We start from the raw sequence: 20,217 nt of genomic DNA, 5'->3' as shown, positions 1-20,217 counted from the left end.
GGGAAGTTGTTTTTTTTTTTTGCAAAATAAAGGCAAATCTGAGAATTAAAAAAATACCATTCTATTTGTAGCATACTTTAAAATCTTAAACATTCATATCATTCCCTTTAAACATCATTAACTAAGTGGTTAATATAAATGCATTCCTTTCATAAATGAGATTCAAAAGCTTTTAATGTGTCAAGTTGGCATTTAGAATAAGGATTCTTTATTACAGCATTTTTCTTTTTGGGGAATTTTGACGTTTTAGTTAGATCTTGTGGCTTCCACTCCCACCCACTTCCCCCTTCATAAAAATTTCGGAGCCAGATAGGATCCTGTATGTAATACCAACTATGGTATAGAGTATTTTTTTAAAAGGTTATTCATACATCTTTCCTCCTTTTTTTCCAGAGCCTATTTTGTAATCTATTTAAACAACCAACAGTAATGCCAATACTTGGGAAATCTAAACTTAAGGGGGAAGTCACGCGAACGGACTTGGAATAAGTCTGAAATTCCTTCGGTCTTCATCTAGCAGGGAAGTCTCAGTTTGGAAAGCTTGGTACAGAATCCCAGTAGACAGAACCAAGGTAGGTAGAGATTGATCGGGTTTTGTTTGTTTGTTTGTTTGTTTGTTTGTTTTTCTTTGTTTCCCTAGGGCTCAGCCCCCGGCCTGGCATACAGCAAGCGCTTCATTAGTGTTTAGTGGACTGCGTCGATCGCATCCTCAGTTATATCAGTCTTGGATCGGGCTCACCGCAGTTAAACTGGTTTTGCTTCTCAGAACTCGTCAAACTCGATCCGCAGGGATTTGGAGAACTCCAAGTTAGCCCAACTGTAAAGCGGGGTTTTGGGGGGAAGCAGGGCTGTTAAGGTTAGAAAGAATGAATGAGGTCAGGGGATAAAGGCACGCCAGAACTAGAGACCTATGGGACTAGAAGAAACTAATTGCGAGAGTGGAAGCAGGATATTTCGCAGCATCTCTCCACCACCCCACCCCGTGCGCTACTGAAACCCTATAAATGAAACTCCCTCACCCGCTTCCCCCGCCCTTTCCCTCCCCTGCCCCGCCCCCTGCCCCGCCCCGCCTCCTCCCTTATCCTTTTCCCTGTGGTTCTGGGCGGGGCCGATTCAGACACTGAGGGGGGAGGGCGGGGGGGGGAGGACCAAGAGGAAGGAGAGGGAACTGTTCGCACCTGCGAGGCTTCAACCCCCGCCTCCAACCTAGCGCCTGGCCCGGAGACCCGCCCCTTTCCTGGCTCGTGGGCCCGCCGGCCAATCCAGAGCTCGGCTTCCCTTCTTCTGCTCTAGCCCCCCTCAGCTCTGCTGTCTCCGACCCCCCGCCCCCAACCCCGGATACTGGGATCCCGCGGCGTGACGCGAGCACGGCGGCTCCTCCTCCTGCGTCTCTGGCTGCGCCGGGCAGGGGGGATGGTTCCATCATGGCGTCAATGCAGGTGAGAGGAGTTTGCGGCATCCGAGAGACCGTCCGAGGAGGGGCTTGGGGAGTTCGGCAGAGGGCGGAGGCGACCGCGGGAGCGGCGGGCCACGACTTTGGCAGGGTCTGGAGTCACCGGGCCGACTCCACTTCTCCTCGCCCCCGGCGGCCACGGGGAAGGCGAGGTACCGCCGGCCCGCCCCAGCCGACCCCGGAGCCCTAGAAGTTGGGAGGGGGGAGGGAGACGGAGAGAAGGGTGAGCTGTGACCCCTCTTCCCCCCGGGCTGGGGCTCCCCGGCTGCGTCCTTCTCCCTACGGGGGCCGACCGGTCTGCCCCGGCCATGTCCCCCTCCTTGTCCTCTTCCCCTTGTCCCGAAAGAAAACAGCTGCTTTCGCCGTCGGTTTCGCGACCGCCTAAGTGTCCAGACAAGAATGAGAGTGAGGATGTGGGTGAGTGAGAGAGAAACACACACACACACAGCGACAGCCCCTAGAGACCGGCACAGAGGTCGGTCCCTGGGGTAGCCTGTTCTAGGCGGGCCTCCGATGCTTTTCCTTTGGTTGACTTCCCTTCTCACCCTCCTCCCTCCTCTCTCCCTACTCTCCCCCGCACCCCACCTTCCTAATACCCTTCTAACCCACAGCCCTTGGATAAATTGCTCGTTCTAATTACCATCACTCCCTTGAACCGGCTGCCTTAGCCTCTTGCTCTTCCCTGCCCCATTCCTTATCACATCCTTCCACTATTTTAAAGTCTCACCCAAAGCTTACTCTAAGAGCATCCAGCAATATTCCAATCTTGCCCTCTTGGTCTCCCTCAAACTTTGGCTTACTGGTTCTCTTCCTCTACTTCACTCGGTTGTCTGCTTTGCCCCCAGAGCTTTACAGGATACCCTGCTTTTAATCTTCGTCGTAGTATTAACGTTCCTCAGCTTTCGTTTCCCAAAACCTTATAGCGAAATACATTTTAGTTGAAGTTGATTAATGTCATCTCCACTGGAGTTTTCGGTGAGGAGTCGTCCGTCGCCTTTACGTCTTACTTATAACCTCGATCTCATACGGTCCAAAGACTGCCTGGAAAGATGGCAGTGTTCTAGTTCGTTGAAATTGAGTGCACATTTAGTAATTCAAAGATGTCTAGAATTGTTAACATTTAAGTTGCTTCGAAGAGAAACTAACCCCAGGGTATGAATGTCAACTTAGTATTTTCGAAGTTTTAGGACTTAACGCTTTAGTGAACGAAACTGCTTCATTTTGCTTCATGCCATTTAAAATAGTTCTTTTGTTTTTTTTGGCTTCTGAAAAATTTAAACTCCCAACTTTTTTCCCCCTTTGTAAACTGTGACATGATCTTCCTTTTCTTCTCTTCCCTTTTCTGCATCCTTCCTCTTTTGTGTATATCTTTGTTCCCATTTACCTCATTCCTCTTAACTATTCTCTGTGCCCTTTTCTCTTGCCTTTCCTTCTCTACTCTCATGCAGCACACAGAAGATTATTTTTGAAGAGATGTAAAGGAAAGATGTAATTAAAGTAATTTGAGGGGGAAAGTGTCAGTTCAATAGGTGGGAAAAATACCAAGTAGTAAACATATTCTCATAAATAAGTTTGACCACGCAGAATAGATGACAAGTTCACCTATAATTTAAGACTCAGAAGGGGAAATGTAAAGGGGAAATCTCATGTTAAAAAGGGATAACCTTTATGGGGGTGGTGGTGGCTGTCTTTGATACTCTAATTGTGTAGAGTCTGTTATAGGAATGGCGATCTGCAGCACAAACATTACCAGTAAAATTAGATTTGGGGTTCTGGAAGGTAAGAATTCTTTACAACTTTGTTTGTTTTTTTTTTTTTAAACAAGAAGGAAAATTCAATTGTGAAAGAGATCTAGTTGAGACTGAGCTCAATTTTTGTCAATTTAGAGTTTGTGAGGCATAGTTAGATAGAATGATAAATGCTAGCCAAGGTTCCAAGCCTTACTCTTTATACTAAAGATTTTTGTTACTTTTGACTAGATGACTGGAAAAAAAACTGCTTTTTAAAAATTTAATTAGAAAGATAATGAATATTTTATTTTGGAATCTGCAAGTTTAAAGTGTTTCCTTGCATTTGGAATTTTAAAATATTAACTTATATTTTCTGATATGCAAATCTTAACAATTTCTTCATTATTTGAATCATAAGGAAAAATCAAGTCTCTTGAACAATAGTAGAATCTTGTAGAAAAAGTAGCTAATTTTATTCCTCCTTCTTGTCTTTTACATCAGTCATTTCTTAAAAAGGGGGTTGAGAGGGGTTGAGTTTAAAAATCCTTCCAGATTGATCCTTCCCTTGTAACAAAGAAAAACAATTAAGAAACAATGACTATCTCTGACAATGAATATGATGGTCAGGCCTAGTAATATTTCTCTGCATATGCATGAGGAGAGGATTTATATTTCATTATATGTTCTTTGGGTCTTTTGTTGCTTATTTATTACTGCACTCAGCCAAACTTCCTTTAAAAATAACCTTTTCATTTTAGTTGTAGTCATGGTGTATATTGCTCTTTTCATTCTTGTTTATTTTATACTTCAAATTCATATAAATTTTTCATTTCTGAATTCCTTGAGCTTCATTTCTCTCTCTTTTTAAAATCCTTACTTTCTGTCTTAGAATTGATACTAATTATAATTTCTAAGGCAGAAGAGCAGTAAGGTCTGGGCAATTGGGAATAAGTGATTTCCCCAGGATCATAGAGCTAGGAAGTGTCTGAGACCAGATTTGAATCCAGGATCTTCCATTTTATGGCCTCATTCTCTATCCACTATGCCACCTAACTGCCTCCACTTCATTTCTTATGCATAATATTTACATAGCATAGTTGTTGCTTTTTAAAAACCATTCCCCAGGCAGTGGAATCCACATTGTTTCCAATTTTTTACTACCATGAATACTTCTATGAATATTTTGCTATATGTCAGATCCTTATTTTATTTGTTATTGACTTCCTTAATACACAAGCTGAGTGCTGAAATCATTGAGTCAAAGAATATGGACAGTTTACTTTCTTTCATAATTCTAAATTGATACCCTCTGCAACAGATGGTCCAAAAGGTCTGGTTAACAGTGGAAAGAACTAGGTGGTGCAGTGGAAAGAACTATGGAGTTGTGAAGACACAAGTTCAAATTTAGCCTCAGACACTTACTTGCTATGTAATGTTGGGCAAGTCACTTACTCTTTGCCCCACTTTCCTCAACTGTAAAATAAGGATAATAGCAAGACCTACCTCACAGGAGTATTGTGAGGTTCAAATGAGATGTTTAGCAAGTGCTTAGCATAGTGTCTGGTACATTGTAGGTGTTACTTAAATACTTACTCTTTTCCCTTTCCCTTCAATTTCACAGCTCTACCAACAGAGTACTAATGTGCATGCTTCCACCTTTTTTAATAATTGGTTTTTTAAAAATCTTGCCAATTTGCAAGATATTGGGTAATACTTCAGGTGTTGTAATTTTGTATTTTTCTTACTATCAGCATTTTAGAGAATATTTTCAAAATTTTAAAATAATTTGCAATTCTTTTTAAAATTGTTCTTTTTTGACCACTTATCTATTAGGAAATAGCTCATAGAATTTGTGTCATTTCTTAATATTTCTTGGATGTTATGCAAGTCTATTCTCTTTCTCCTTGGTGACTAGATTTTTTTGTTTTTTTGTTTGTTTTTAATTTTATTTAATTAGATGATTTAGAATAATTTTCCATGGTTACAAGACTCATGATCCTTCCGCACTCTCCCTCTCCCCCTCCCATATCTGACACGCAATTCCACTGGGTTTAACATATACCGTTGATCAAGACCCATTTCCTTATTAATATTTGTACTAGGGTGATCTTTTAAAGTTTACTTTCCCAGGGTGACTAGATTTTTTGGGGAAAGATTTCTTAGTTTATACATCATTATTTTAGCTGACCAAAATGTCTACTTGCAAAAGTAAAATATATCTGAAAGCATATTTTGTTTGCTAGATTGTGATTTGGTGGTGGTCTTAACCATTTAAGAGATGTGAGTTTTCTTGATCTGAAGAACATTGTTATCTGGGACCTACTGAATATTAAGATGTTAAAGGTTTCTACAGCTTTATAAATTGTCTTAAAATGCATATTAAAAGTCTCTTGGAGTATAAACACAAATAGACTAAAAAATTTAGTTTCTAGGATCAGTGCAAAAAAAATCAAAAGGTAAGCAGCATAGTATTATTTCCTAAAGGTTAAATCAGAATCTTAAACATGTTAAGTTTTGCAATCTCAAGATGTATATTGCATCAGTATTCATAGATTTAAAAGAATTGAAGAGCCAAAAGGGACCTTAGAGATTATGCAGCCTAACTTTTTAAAAAAATTTTTTAAGCTATGAAACAGCTAGTTTATTCTTTCACAGAAAAGTAAAATCTAAAGAATATATTATCAAAGAATGATTAAAACAAAAATACAATAACTCATCACTGCTAATACAATTGGTTAAGTGGCTAATATTTATGCCTTATGGAAAATTAATTTCTTTTTAAGGGCTGATAAACTGATGTGATACAGATAGCATTAATTAAGTAGCATGTTTCTAATGATCTCTATGTGGATGAATCTTTCTCTTTAGCTGGCCTCATTCTGCTGCTGTTGCTAATGCAACTGCTTTGATGGTTACCACATTGTGTTATTTAGCTACCTAGAAATGAATGATTCTGCTATCTACAAGGCCATGTTCTCCTGTAGAGTGATGGATATCATTTTACCCTTTATCTGATCCTGGCATAGATTCACTCTAATTTTATTTTATGGATATAGAAATGAAAGCCTGACTTTTCCAAAACCCCAAATTGGCCCTGAGATCTTTTCATCACAGTCCACTTTGTGATTTCTACTAAATTAAAGCAGTAGTTTTCAGACTTTTCCTTATTTTTGATTCCTTTTGGAGCAATGCCTCCAACATTCTTTTTGTTTTAAAAAAAAAGTATCATGAACTTAAACATTAACACAAATCTTTCAGTTATATCCTGCTTCTGATACATACTGGCCCTGTAAGCCTAGGCAAGTTTTTTAATCTTTCAGTTAACTCTCTGGGACTATAAATTTCAGAGAAGGTGCATTTTGGGAAGGAGTTTCCTAATCTGGGAGTTTTCAGGATCAATAATTTACAACTGGAAAGGGACCTTATAGATCAGAAAACTCAATCCCTTAATTTTGCAGTTAAAAGAAATTGAGATCAACTTGCCTAGTGTCACACAGCTAATGTCAGAATTTGAATCCAGGTCTTTATCCCTTTATATTAAATTTAACATTATAGTAGCAAAACTACCTTTCTTGTCTATATTTCCTTCTGAACTTTTTATCTTTTTCGTTCTAAACAGTTTATTTCATTGACATCCCTTTCTTGAATCAATATCATTATCTATTGGTCAATCAAATGAATGAATTAAAAAGCAACATATATTAAGTGCTTATTATGTACTAGATGTTAGTATTTTCTGGTTAAACAAAAGAAAGTCCTTGCCCTCAAGAAGCTTATATTCTTCCAAGGGAAAATGTATATATAAAGGAAGAGTAATATGATTTAGGAAGTCACTGGTTGGTGAGTGGAACCTCTAGGGAGTGTTCTTTTTAGGAATAATAGTGTTGATTTAGTTATTGCAAGAGCCAGATATGGGGATTGGGGAGAGAGAATGGAAGAACTTGGGTATTGACATTGCTTGAAGCAAGCCAGTTATAGAGGCCTCTTAGGTATGTGGAGCAAGCAGGGCCCCAGGGCAGTAGTGGAGAGCTCAGCAGGTGAGGAGATATGGCATTGACTTGACCAGAGAACAGCAGGCAGCATAATGCTTTTGTTCATTTATTTTCAGTCAGGTCCAACTCATTTGGGGTTTTCTTGGCAAAGATGCTGGAATGGTTTGCCATTTCTTTCTCCAGCTCATTTTTACAGAGGAGGAACGGAGGCAAATAAGGTAAAGTGACTTGCCCAGGGTTAAACAGCTAGTGTCTGAGGCCAAATTTGAAGTTATTGAACATTGTGCTACCTGCTACCTTGTGGAGAACTCTCTTTGAAAGACTAAAGAACTCTGGTCAGTCATTGCCAGTTACAACATATTTATTGCTTCTTGAAAGAGAGGTGATGATCCTACATTTATAGGCATAGCTAATACATGGATACGTTGAGAAAAAAAAAACATTTATTAAATTTTTACTATTTTCCAAGTACTGAGGCTACAGAGAAAAAAGTGACCCTATTCATATTCCTGAGGATCTCATCTATTGTAGAACAGATGCAAAGACACACTGGTTCTTAGGTTCTACTGGCAAGGCATCAGGGAATGCATTTTTAGTGTAATTTCTATTAATGAAATCAGATCTGCTTCTGATTTCTGTTTTGAACTGAGAACCATTATCATTATTCCCTGCTCCCCCCAAAATGGTCTTTTTTAAAACTCTTTGTGATGGTCCAGAGATGGATCCCTAGGGATATTTTAATTTGCATTTTTATTAGCCATTTGTTAGCTGTTATTTTCATATGTTATTGATAACTTAGATTTTTTTTTTAAACTGTCTATGCATATCCTTTGGTCAGTTACCCTGTGGAAATAACTTTGAGGCTTGTGTATTTATATCAATTCCCTGTATACCTTTGGAAATCTGACATTTATCAGATCAATTTAGAGCAAAAATTCCTCTGCTCCCCTTCCTCCTCCCCCAATGACTGATTGACTACTCTTTTTGAGAAGGAACTAGGTCCTAGGCTACCAAGAGTGGTGGTTAGTTTCTGATTAGAGGAATCAGCCTCAAAATGAAAATTCTATATAAATATGAACTTCTCAGAACTTGTCTAGGCTAAAAATGATCCTTATAACTTCTAATTTCTATAATTATGAATATTTAAATATCTCTAAATATAAATTTCAGGTAGAGAATTTTTTCCAGTAAGCCTATAGAACTATATTTCCTATATTAATATCCTTAATTACTTTGCCTATTTTTCTTTTTTCCTTAATTATTTTAAGCCTTTCTAACATTTTTCTTTCTCTTATCATTACTTTGCATGTCCACATATATTTACCTAGTTAAAAAATTCAGTAAGGGAGCCACTGAAATCATCTGTGTATAGTGACCTCATGTTGATCCTGGATTCTTCAAAGTAAAGCCAACAGGCTTAGTTATAATGGTTTTTAGTATGGTTTTAGTGTTTGCCATTTGGCTTAAAGATCAGCTACCTAATTTTGAAGAGGCTTTTGACTAGGTTGGTTGCCCAGTCAGCTCTCAAAAAAGTTCATGGGGGTTGCAATATGCATAGGTAGAGGGGTTGTATAGTTACACTTCCTTGAAATGCTGATAGTGAATAAATCTAACTGGACAAAAATGTTATACTCATTGCTTCTAATTTTTCAAAACCAGGAGAGATGAATTCTAGTTTCAGATATGTCACTGATTAGCTTGGTGACTTTTGGTAAGTCACTTAACCTTTCTGTGTATTTCCTTACCTATAAAAAGGAGGAAATTGAATTAGATAATCTCTTAAAGTATCTTACAGCTTTGGATATCCTATGATTTTATATCTTAGCCTCCTAGCAATTATATACATGTGCTATCATTTGCTAGCTGAAAAAGACTGAGAATTTGATTGTATTGATTATTCATTTTGTTAATTATCTTTCTATAAACCGCTCAAATCAATTGCAGACCCCTGACAACTGTGTGTTACAACTGGGGGAAGTTGAAGCTGGGCATAGGAGGGAGAAAAGTATGTGTATGTTTTGCCTGTGCACATATAAAAATAACTGCTTGTTGACATGACAGTGTTGGTCCAGATGAGCAGAAGCAGATCAACACCAGCAGGTAGAGGGTGAGATGGTTGCAATCACTGAATGGAAAGTGAAGTTGAAGCATATGGATAATCTGAAACAAGTGATAAAACTCCATGGCATTTAAAAATTAGGAATAAGGGCCATGTGCTAGGAATATAAAGAAAGGCAAAAGCAATCATTTCCCTTAAAGAACTTATTCTAATGGACAATATGGAAGAAACTATGGATGCAATTTTTTCAGAGAAGGCAATGGTAGCAAGTGAGGAGAACAGTAAAAACTTCTTGCAAAAGGCGGTGTTTTAGCTGAATCTTAAAGAAGCCAGGGATGTGTAGGCAAATGAGGAGAACATTTCGGGCATGGGAGACAATCAGTGAAAAGGTAAAGTGAAAAGTGGAGTATTTATGTTTGAGAAACAGCATGAGAGTATGTATTTGAGGAATGCAAGGAAGCCCATGTTATGGAGTATAATGTGTTAAGAAGACTGAAAAGGCAGAAAAGGACCAAGATGTAAAGCCAGAGAATTTTACATTTGATCTTTGGATTTATAGGAAGCCACTGCTGTTTGAGAAGAGAAATGATATGATCAAGATCTGCATTTATTGGAAAGTCACTTTGGCAGTTGAGTGGAAGATTGGACTGGGTGTGGGGAGGCAAGCTGGTGGCAGTCTTTTGCAATAGTCCACATTATGAGGACCTTAGCAGTAGTGGCTGGATCAGAGGAGGCAAGGGTACATATAATAGGAAAGTTTCTATTTTGAAGGTAGAGTGATGAGACTTGGCAAAATATTGGTTATTTGAGTTGAGTTTGAGTGAGGAGTTGAAGCTGACACCTGGGTACCTAGGATGGACTGTAGTATCTTCAGTATTAGGAAGAGGCTGCAGAAATGAGCATATTTATAAGCACCTATTATATGCCAAGCACCTTGATAATCCCTTTGCAAATATTTCATTTGATCTTCATAACTTTTTGAGGTAGGTGCTGTTATCCCTCTTTTATAGTTGAAGAAACTGGGGCACATTTGTCAACCATTTAGCACAGTGCCTAGTACATAAGTGCTATATAAATTTTAGCTATTACTATTATTATTATAGCTATCATTTATATAGTGCCTACTCTGTGCCATGCAGCTCTGATAAGTACTTCATAAATATCTCATTTTATCCCCACAGTCCTGGGAGATAAGTGCTATTATTTTCTCCATTTTGCATATGGAGAAACTGAGGCAAATAGTGGTTAAGTGACTTGCCTGGAGTCACACAGCTGTGAAATGTTTCAGGTCTGATTTGAATTCAGCCTTTTTGACTTCAGACCCAACACTCTCTCTACTGTACCATCTAACAGCCTTCTTGGGTCATAATTAGGAAGTTCAGAAAAAAGGGAAGGTTTTTTTGGTGAGAAAATAACAAGTTCTATCCAACTCTCCATACCCTGGTCTTCCTCAGTCTCTCTTGCCTAAGGCCATGGGGGACATTAATCCATTCATATTTGGACTTCTCATCCTAGAGTCCATCTAATTGATTGGTGACTGAGTATGTGCTATTAGCCTACTTACTTACCCATATCTACTTGCTAGCCCTTGGTAGCATGCCACATGATTCAGCTTCACATACTATTCAGCTTGGCCATCTCACCATCTGCCTGGACTGCTGACCTACTCATCTCCAGTGCCCTCTACCCTGGAGGTTCATATCTAGTCTTCCTGAAGCCATGGAACTTGGATTCAGAAGCCTACATAGTTATGACTAAAATGATTAGCTAAGTTATGCTTTTCCTACAAATAATAGGAAAATAAGACTCAGTTCAGGCCTGGCCTTACCAATGATCTTCAAATTGCTGCTGAATAAGAATCATTAAGGAACTTATACCATCCTTCCTCTAAAACTTTCACATTCATATCCTCAGTATTACATTCCCAGCTCTCTCCTTCTTTGGTAATATAGTAGCTTGGAGTTGGGTCCTAAAAAGGAACCTAGGAAGCTTGTTTGAATGCCCTAATTAGGGTTGGGAATTTGCTAACTATGAGATCAGAATCAGGATGAGGGGTTCAACTTCATACCCTAGATTAAGGACTTCTTATGAACCACTCATACCTGATTCAGAAACCAAATCAAATCAGGAGAACCCAACCCTGTTCCTTCCTAGAATATCTGCTTTAGGCCTTACTATCCTGATAGATAGTTGCCACAGTCACCCATTATAGTTAAGATATCATATTTCATTCCTTAAACTTCTCACTAGCTTCTGTACTTACCTGAGCTTGCAAAATCCCCCTCCTTCTCCCTTCCAGTTCTAGAATTGTAATCAGTCAACTCTCATTGTTCACTTATTTATTTATTTATTTATTCATTCATTAATTTATTTATTTATCCATTTATTTATTTGATTTCGGCAATTTCCTTGGTTACATGAATCATATTCTATTCCTCCCTTTTCCCCCCCTCACCCCCGCCCTTCCTGTAGCCCATGCACAGTTCCACTGGGTATTACATGTGTCCTTGATCAGAACCTGTTTCCATGTTGTTGATGTTTGCACTAGGATGATCATTTAGGATCTATATCCCATATCATATCCTCCTCGACTCATGTAATCCAGCAGTTGTTTTTCTTCTGTGTTTCTACTCCCACAGTTTTTCCTCTGAATGCAGATAGTGTTCTTTCTCATAGATCCCTCCAGGTTGTTCAGGATCACTGCATTGCCACTAATGAAGAAGTCCATTACATTCGATTGTACCACAGTGTATCAATCTCTGTGTACAGTGTTCTCCTGGTTCTGCTCCTCTTGCTCTGCGTCAATTCCTGGAGGTTATTCCAGCTCACATGGAATTCCTCCAGTTCATTATTCCTTTTAGCACAATAGTATTCCATCATCAACATATACCACAATTTGTTCAGCCATTCCCCAATTGAAGGGGATCCCCTCATTTTCCAATTTTTCACCACAAAGAGTGCAGCTATGAATATTCTTATACAAGTCTTTTTCCTTATTTTCTCTTTACAGCAGTGCTATGGCTGGATCAAAGGGCAGACAGTCTTTTATCGCCATTTGGGCATAGTTCCAAATTGCACTTCAAAATGGTTGGATTAATTCACAACTCCACCAGCAATGAATTAGTGTCCCCACTTTGCCACATCCCCTCCAGCATTCATTACTTTCCTTTGCTGTCATGTTAGCCAATCTGCTAGGTGTGAGGTGATAGCTCAGAGTTGTTTTGATTTGCATCTCTGATTATCAGAGATTTAGAGCACTTTTTCATGTGCTTATTAATAATTTTGATTTCTTTAACTGAAAACTGCCTATTCATGTCCCTTGCCCATTTATCAATTGGAGAATGGCTTGATTTTTTTTGTACAAAATTGATTTAGCTCTTTGTAAATTTGAGTAATTAGACCTTTGTCAGAGGGTTTTATTATGAAGATTGTTTCTCAGTTTGTTACTTCCCTTTTAATTTTGGTTACATTGGTTTTATTTGTACAAAAACTTTTTAATTAGATGTAATCAAAATTATTGATTTTACATTTTGTGATTGTGCTTGGTTTTAAAATCTTTCCTTTCCCAAAGGTCTGACATGTATACTATTATGTGTTCACCTAATTTACTTATAGTTTCTTTCTTTATATTCAAGTCATTCACCCATTCTGAGTTTATCTTGGTGTAGGGTGTGAGGTGTTGATCCAAACCTAATCTCTTCCACACTATCTTCCAATTTTCCCAGCAGTTTTTATTAAATAGTGGATTTTGGTCCCAAAAGCTGGGATCTTTGGGTTTATCATAGACTGTCTTGCTGAGGTCACTTACCCCAAGTCTATTCCACTGATCCTCCTTTCTGTCTTAGCCAGTACCATATTGTTTTGATGACCACTGCTTTATAGTATAGTTTGAGATCTGGTACTGCAAGGCCACCTTCCTTCGCATTTTTTTTTCATGATTTCCCTGGGTATCCTTTATCTTTTGTTCTTCCAAATGAACTTTGTTGTGTTTTTTTTCTAATTCAGTAAAAAAGTTTTTTGGTAGTTCGATGGGTATGGCACTAAATAAGTAAATAAGTTTGGGTAGGATGGTCATTTTTATCATGTTAGCTCATCCTACCCATGAGCAGTTAATGTTTTTCCAATTGTTTAGATCTAGTTTTAATTGTGTTTAATAGTGTTTTGTAGTTGTGTTCATATAATTCCTGTGTTTGCCTCGGCAGATAGATTCCTAAGTATTTTATATTGTCTAGGTTGATTTTGAATGGAATGGAATTTCTTTCTAATTCCTGCTGCTGACATGTGTTAGAGATATATAGAAATGCTGATGACTTATGTGGGTTTATTTTGTATCCTGCAACTTTGCTAAAGTTGTTGATTATTTCAACTAGCTTTTTGGTTGAGTCTCTAGGATTCTTTAAGTAGACCATCATTACCATCTGCAAAGAGTGATAGCTCTGTCTCCTCATTGCCCATTTTAATGCCTTCAATTTCTTTTTCTTTAATTGCTACTGCTAGTGTTTCTAGTACAATGTTAAATAATAGAGGTGATAATGGGCATCCTTGTTTCACTCCTGATTTTATTGGGAATGCATCTAGTTTATCCTTAACTCTCATTGTTGGAAGCTGAGCAAGGATCAGGCCCTGTTAGCACTTGGATGGGAGACTGCCTGGGAATATTGGGTGCTGTAAGCTTTTTGGAGGTAGCTATGTGGCTCAGGGGATTGAGGGCTAGGTAGAGCAAGGAAGACCTGAATTCAAATGTGGCCTCAGACACTAAATAGCTGTATGACCTTGAGCAAGCATTTAAACTCTGTTTCCCTTAATCTACTGGAAAAGGAAATGGCAAACCATTCCAGTATCTTTGTCAAGAAATCCCCATGGACATCATTGGTCCCATGGGTTTGGGAAGAGTTAGACATTACTGAATGACTAAACACCACCACCAACAAAATCTCTCAGCTTTCATATCTCAAACTACATAATCTTTTTGTTCAGCTATTTCCTTAGTCTTATCTGATTTATTAAATTATAGGCTTCTTAAAGATAGGGAACATGTGTTATACTTTGTATCCCCCACAGTACTTTGTGATAATGGCCTCAGGAAACATTTCTATTTGATCTGTATCAACAAATAATGAGAAAATTACTTTCATCTCTCTTAAAATTCTGAAAGATGGCATTTTGTAGTGGAAAGAACATTAGATTTGGAGCTAGGAGTCTGGTTCAAACCCTAGCACTTCTTGACTTTAGGCATATCACTTTATTTCACTGGAATTCAATTTTCTCATCTGTAAAATAACAGAGTTGGAAATGATTTCTATAATGTCTTCTAGTTGTAAATTACATGATCATTAAGAGGTAGCAGTGCCCCCACCCCCCAAGCTGCTATATTATACCTACTTATTTCAATTGTACAACTCTGTGTTTTGTGTAGCTTGGTACCGAATCTAAGAAAACCTCATGAAATGTATGTTTTGAATCATTGCATGTTTGTTTGCATCACATTTTATCTTGTTAATATAGGTGCTTTAAAAATAAATGACTTTTCCTCCCTGCTTTAAGTCTGCAATACAACCCTTGTTTTGCAGAAAGAAATAAATGTAAAAAATTTGGACTTTTAAAGAAATAATATCTACTTAAATTGATAGCTAGTGATGAGTCTAGATAGTATTAGTAGACTAAGGTATTCATATTTCAGCGTTAGTCATGTTATTTAACAACCAATAAATGCAATCCTAGTCAGGGTTATGGAAAAGTTCCTTTACTACTCTGTTAAAAAATGTGTATTCCAAAGAGTCATTGAAGAGGTGGGATATCCTGAAAGTCAAATTTAATGGGGAGGGTTGCCCTGAATATGCTGAAGTCTGTGCTGGTGTATGCTTTGCATAGCACTTAATACTTTATATTCATTGCAACTCTAAAAGGAAGGCCATGATTATATCACAAGTAAAAGATAGGAAAACAAGGCACTTGACTAAATTTATCAAGTGGAATTGTGACAAGAACCCATATTTCCTTAGCTTCATCATTGATCCTCTGAAATTGTCATTGGCCAGTTGTGTTGATCAGAGCTCTGAAGTCTCCCTTCCTCCCTCCCTCAATCAATTCTGTGCATTGATTCCAAGGCAAAGGAGCAGTAAGGCCTAGGCAATAGGGGTTTAGTGACTTGCCCAGAGTCACACAGCTAGGAAGTGTCTGAGGCCAGATTTGAATCCTGTTTTTTCCATCCCTAGGCCTGACCCTCAAACCGCCGAGCTACCTATTTGCCCCCTCCTAAACTAACTTTCAGAGTTGTTTTTCTTTATAATGTTATTGTATAAATTACTTTCCTTGTTCTGTTTATTTTACTTCATTAATGAAGGTTGCTCTGAAATTGTCTCTAGCTTCATTTCTGATTCTGTTACATTCAATTTACATTACATAGTTTTTTTTTTCATTCATTTCTCTGTTATGGGTTCTTCAATTTCAGTTCTTTGCCACCTCAAAAAGATAATTTTTTTTCTATAGTTAAAATTAGTTGTTCCAGTTAGGGTTCTGGGCTTGGAATTAGGAGGATCTGAGTTCAGATTTGACCACAGATACTAGCTGTGTGATCCTGGGCAAGTCACTTAACCTCAGACAGCCTCAGTTTTCTCATCTGTTAAATGGGGATAATAGCACCTATGGGGATAATAGCACCTATGAGTACCACAGAATATGTAAAGCTTAGCCCAGTGACTGGCAGGTGCTTACTAAATGCTTCTCTTTGGGATCACATTTTGACATGTTCACCTTGTGTACCTTAAGCTAATTGAAATTATACTGATTTATTTTCTATCTTGAAAGTGTTTTAATTATAATTATCTAGAGCAGATTTTGAAAGTAGCACAACTCTTGTGCTTTATCTGATACTAATTTTCCCTAAATTTTCATGTGAATTAAGTTGTGGCTGTGTAGGCACAGCTTATTTTTTGATATAGCAGAATTGCTAAAGATCATTTTAATTAATAAATCTTTACCCATTTTGCATTTATTTCTTTATCATTTGATTCTTTATAATGTGCTGCTGTTTCTACATCTATGAAGATAGTTATTGATCCATCATCAGTAGACTGAGTTGTGTTTTTCAGAGTGTTTGTTGCTTGGACCCTGTCCCCCTTGTGATCTTCAGCATGCATTTGCAAGTTAGCTGACTAGGGCTTTGGAGTTAGAATCTGGATATGAAATAGATAGAAGCTAATTGGGTCACATGAGGATCACACCACACCTATGATCTTAGCCTCATTATCGTGTTTTTGTAATGAAGAGAGCTAAAAATATGTATGAAGATGGCTATGTTTATTTTATTTGGTTGTTGTTGTGGCACCTTAAGTCTCTTTCCTGGTTCATTGCATTTGGTGGCTAATTTTCAATGGTAGTAACCAAGACTGTATGCAGACCCTGACACTAAATTGCCAACTGGAAAATTCATTCTGCTAATACAGTCTGACAAGAAGTATTTTCCTTTTTTTTGGAAATGAGATGGGAATGGAATCTATAGACTATAAGTATGGCTTTGATTTCAATTCCAATCAGTTTTTAAAAGTATAACTAAAAGGATAGAAAAGTAATGATCATAAAGAGCAGAGCTTCATTAAGCACAAGTCATGCTGAACTTGAAGTAATTCTTTGACGGAGTCACTAGACTAGTAAATAAGAGTAGTACTATCGATCTAGTTTATCTTGTTAGTTTTTAGCCAAGTATTTCATAGGTTCTTTCATGCTATTTTTGTGGAAGTTACATATATACAAGGGCAGAAGTGTCAAATTTGGGGTCCTTATAGCAAAACTCCCAAACCGAATTAAAATGTAATTGGGAAATGTTTGACAAAATAAAAACAACAAATAACAATGTAGATAATGTTTTTCTGGTTTAGTTTTTCTAGGAGTTTTCTGAGTCAGTAATATGGCATGCGCAAGGATCCTTGTTCTTTTTTAGTTTAACACTACTGAGCTAGACCACATTATAGTTAGGTGAATTTTGTACTGGTAGACTCTGACTCAGAATAATCTCCTTAATGGTTTGATTTCATCTTGGAAAGGGAAGGCCTTGATGGGATGCTGCAAGGAGGCTATACCTGGGTTAAAAAAATCAGTTTCACAAGGGTAAAATAGGGAGGTGTGATTGGGTAAATGTTTGATAAAGATCTGAAGTTTTTAAATGGCTTGTAAGCTCACTATGAGTCAATAGTATGATCTGGCAACCAAAAAAGGTAATGCAACTTTAGGCTATATTAAGAGAGGACTGAATACTGTCCAGGATTAGGGAGATAATTGTTCAAACATGATTTGACAGAGGCAGACTATAAATGAAATACTATGTTCAATTTTGGTCATCACATTTTAGGAATGACACTGAATCTGGAGGAAGGTCAATAACTGGGGTGGCTCTTGAGAATCGTGGTTTATAAAGGTTGGTTGATGGCACTGATGGTATTTTGTCTGGAGAAGATTAGGGGAATTAATACCTGTCCTCAATGTTTGAGGAGACCTCTTAAGAAAAGAGGAACTGAATGTAGGAGACTGTACTTGGTGCCATAGGTGGACATTAACAGAGATGCAAATTTAGACTTGAGGGAAGGAAAAACTTATCAATGGGAGCTCTCAAAAGGCATTGTTTTCTATGGTATATTATATATAGCTGTACTCTTTTTTTTCAGGATTATTGTGGATTATACATGGCAAGGAATCTGTTCTGAGGTCCTGTGAATTGCATTTTTTTCTCCTTTGTTCCTATGCAATTGAATCCTATAGGGAACTAGTTTTCTCTTTTTTACTGTTCTTTACATTAACATGTGTGAACATACATAATGTTTACAGCAAAATTCTATAACTATTAAGGTCCTACTGTGCTGGGGTGGGGATGCAAAATATAAATAAGAAAGTCTTTGTTTTCAAGTTTATCCAGTTGACTGTTCATATGCCCACAGAGCAATAATATAGGATATTGGGGACATGCATTAGAGAGTTAGAGAATAAGATGTTCTGTGAGGTTTAAAGGAGGGAAGATTATTAGCTTGGGAAATGTAAGAATATTTTCTCTTGTCCTATAGAAGATAGGATAGTTTGGGCTAAGTTCAAATTTTCACCTGATATATAACTGGGAGAGGGAGAGGGAGAGGGGGGGAGGGGGAGGGAGAGAGAGAGAGAGAGAGATTGATTTAAACTACTCTAATATAGAAGAGTAAGGCCTAGACAAACAGGATTTTGCCCAGGACCACACAGCTAGGAAATGTCTGAGGTCATATTTGAATCCAGGTCCTTCTGGACTTCAGGCCTGGTGCTCTTATCAGCTAGTCACCTAGCTCTCCCTGGAAGCTTATTCTTAAGAACTTTTATCCAGAAAGCTGATCCAAGTATTATTTTTTTTAATCACTGTGGAAACATCTAAATTGTGAATGTTTTATGTTTGTAGTTGATATGTGGGGAAAGCTCTCTTAGCTAATACTATGTACATAAGGGAAAATACCAGGCCGTGGTTACCACACATATCACGTTAGAATAGTTTTCTAATCTGTGCATACACCAGAAACAAACTTATACCCCATAAACACTTTTTCAAAGATTCTTTTCAGGTTTGTGCCATTCATCAATTCAATTCAACAAGCATTTTTAAAGTGGCTACTGATATGCAAAAGCTAGAAACACAAAAACGAAATTAAAAATTGTTCCTACCCCAAAGAGTTTATATTATATTAAAGGATAAAACATTTAAACAGATGAGAAGATAAAGGGAATTTGAGGAGGAAGAGAGCACTAAGAACTGGCAAGGACAGGAAAGATCTTCCATTGAAGGTTGCACTAGAATTGAACTTTGAAAGAAGCTATAAGAGGCAGAGATGAAGAGGAAGTACAGTCTGGGCATATGGGAATGATAGCCTGTGCAAAATCAGGGAGATGGGACAGTGTGCAGAGTAGAGTAACAGGAATTAAGCCCACATAGAGAGGCTTGAGCTAGATAGTGAAGTGAAAGCCCTTAAATAAGTCATGCTGAGCCATTTATATTTTTTACTTAGAGACAATAGGAAGCAATTATAAGTTTTTGAACAAGGCAATGATATAGTCTGCTCTTTGTCTTAAGACATTTATTTTTTAGTGATGTGATAGACTGGAATTGGCAAGTCTAATTGGGAGGTGAGGTAATACAGTATGAAGAAAAGGACAATATATTCTTTTGTTGTTTTTCAGTCATTGTCATATCCAATTCATTGTGACCATGGAGTTTTCTTGGCAGAGATACTGGAGTAGTTTTCTTTCCATTTCTTCCAGTGAATTAAATAAGGCAAAGGTTAAATGACTTGCCCAGGGTCACACAGCTAGTAAGTGCCCCAGGTGGTATTTGTATGAGGGTCTTCCTGATTCCAACCCCAGTGCTATATCCACTGAACTATCTATCTGTCCTATCTATTCAGGCTATGATTTAAGGACTTTAGTATTCTTTTGTATGGGTAATTGATATTGCTGATTTCTAAAGTATTTTTCATAAAAGTTTTTTACATTAACTCATTTGATTCTCCCAAGAAGGTATAATTAATCTTTTTATAGAGGAAGATATAGACAGCAGGGACTGTTAGATGATGAGTTAGTGGCAGAATCCAGGTCAGTAAATTCTTATATGTTGTGCTTTTAAAAAAAAAAAACAAACAAACCCTGTAAACTTGTGTAACTTTGTGTTTAAAGGTATGTATTAAATTTAACAAAGTTGGGAAGCATGCTACATTGTTAAGCTTTCCAAAGTCCTGATTGGTCATTGTATTCACTAATTAGAGTTAAATATTTCAAGATTACTTCATTTTAATTTATTGTCATCATATAAATTGTTCTAGTTCTGCCCATTTCTTTTTTTCTGTCTGAAATTAAAATAGACAATAAAAGGAGTATTCTTGTAGAACAAGTAGAACAGAAGAAGCTGTTACATGAAGCTTGTCTGCTAACATACAGCTGAGTTTCCCCCTGTGCATATATAATAAATTTTGACATGTA

At 37.6% G+C, this 20,217-nt stretch overlaps 1 protein-coding gene across 4 annotated transcripts in view; it reads left to right on the top strand.

Moving 5' to 3' along the window:
• The first annotated feature begins 1,304 nt into the window (after window positions 1-1,304).
• The window catches only part of UBE2W (ubiquitin conjugating enzyme E2 W), a 104,783-nt gene continuing 85,870 nt past the window's right edge, over window positions 1,305-20,217 (top strand). Inside the window, exon 1 of one of the 4 annotated variants that reach the window (XM_007486955.3) lies at window positions 1,305-1,439. In XM_007486955.3, the coding sequence (XP_007487017.1) occupies window positions 1,425-1,439 (15 nt within the window). In that variant the 5' untranslated portion in view covers window positions 1,305-1,424. Of the gene's footprint in view, window positions 1,440-1,847; window positions 1,871-5,073; window positions 7,394-20,217 lie in introns of those variants that run through there. The other 3 variants (XM_007486954.3, XM_056824111.1, XM_056824110.1) reach the window with 3 other exon arrangements.

Source organism: Monodelphis domestica, chromosome 3 (genome assembly GCF_027887165.1).
Source record: "Monodelphis domestica isolate mMonDom1 chromosome 3, mMonDom1.pri, whole genome shotgun sequence".
Classification (NCBI taxonomy): domain Eukaryota; kingdom Metazoa; phylum Chordata; class Mammalia; order Didelphimorphia; family Didelphidae; genus Monodelphis; species Monodelphis domestica.
Note: the sequence above shows the minus strand (reverse complement) of the source record. Positions and strands in the feature narration are given on the sequence as shown.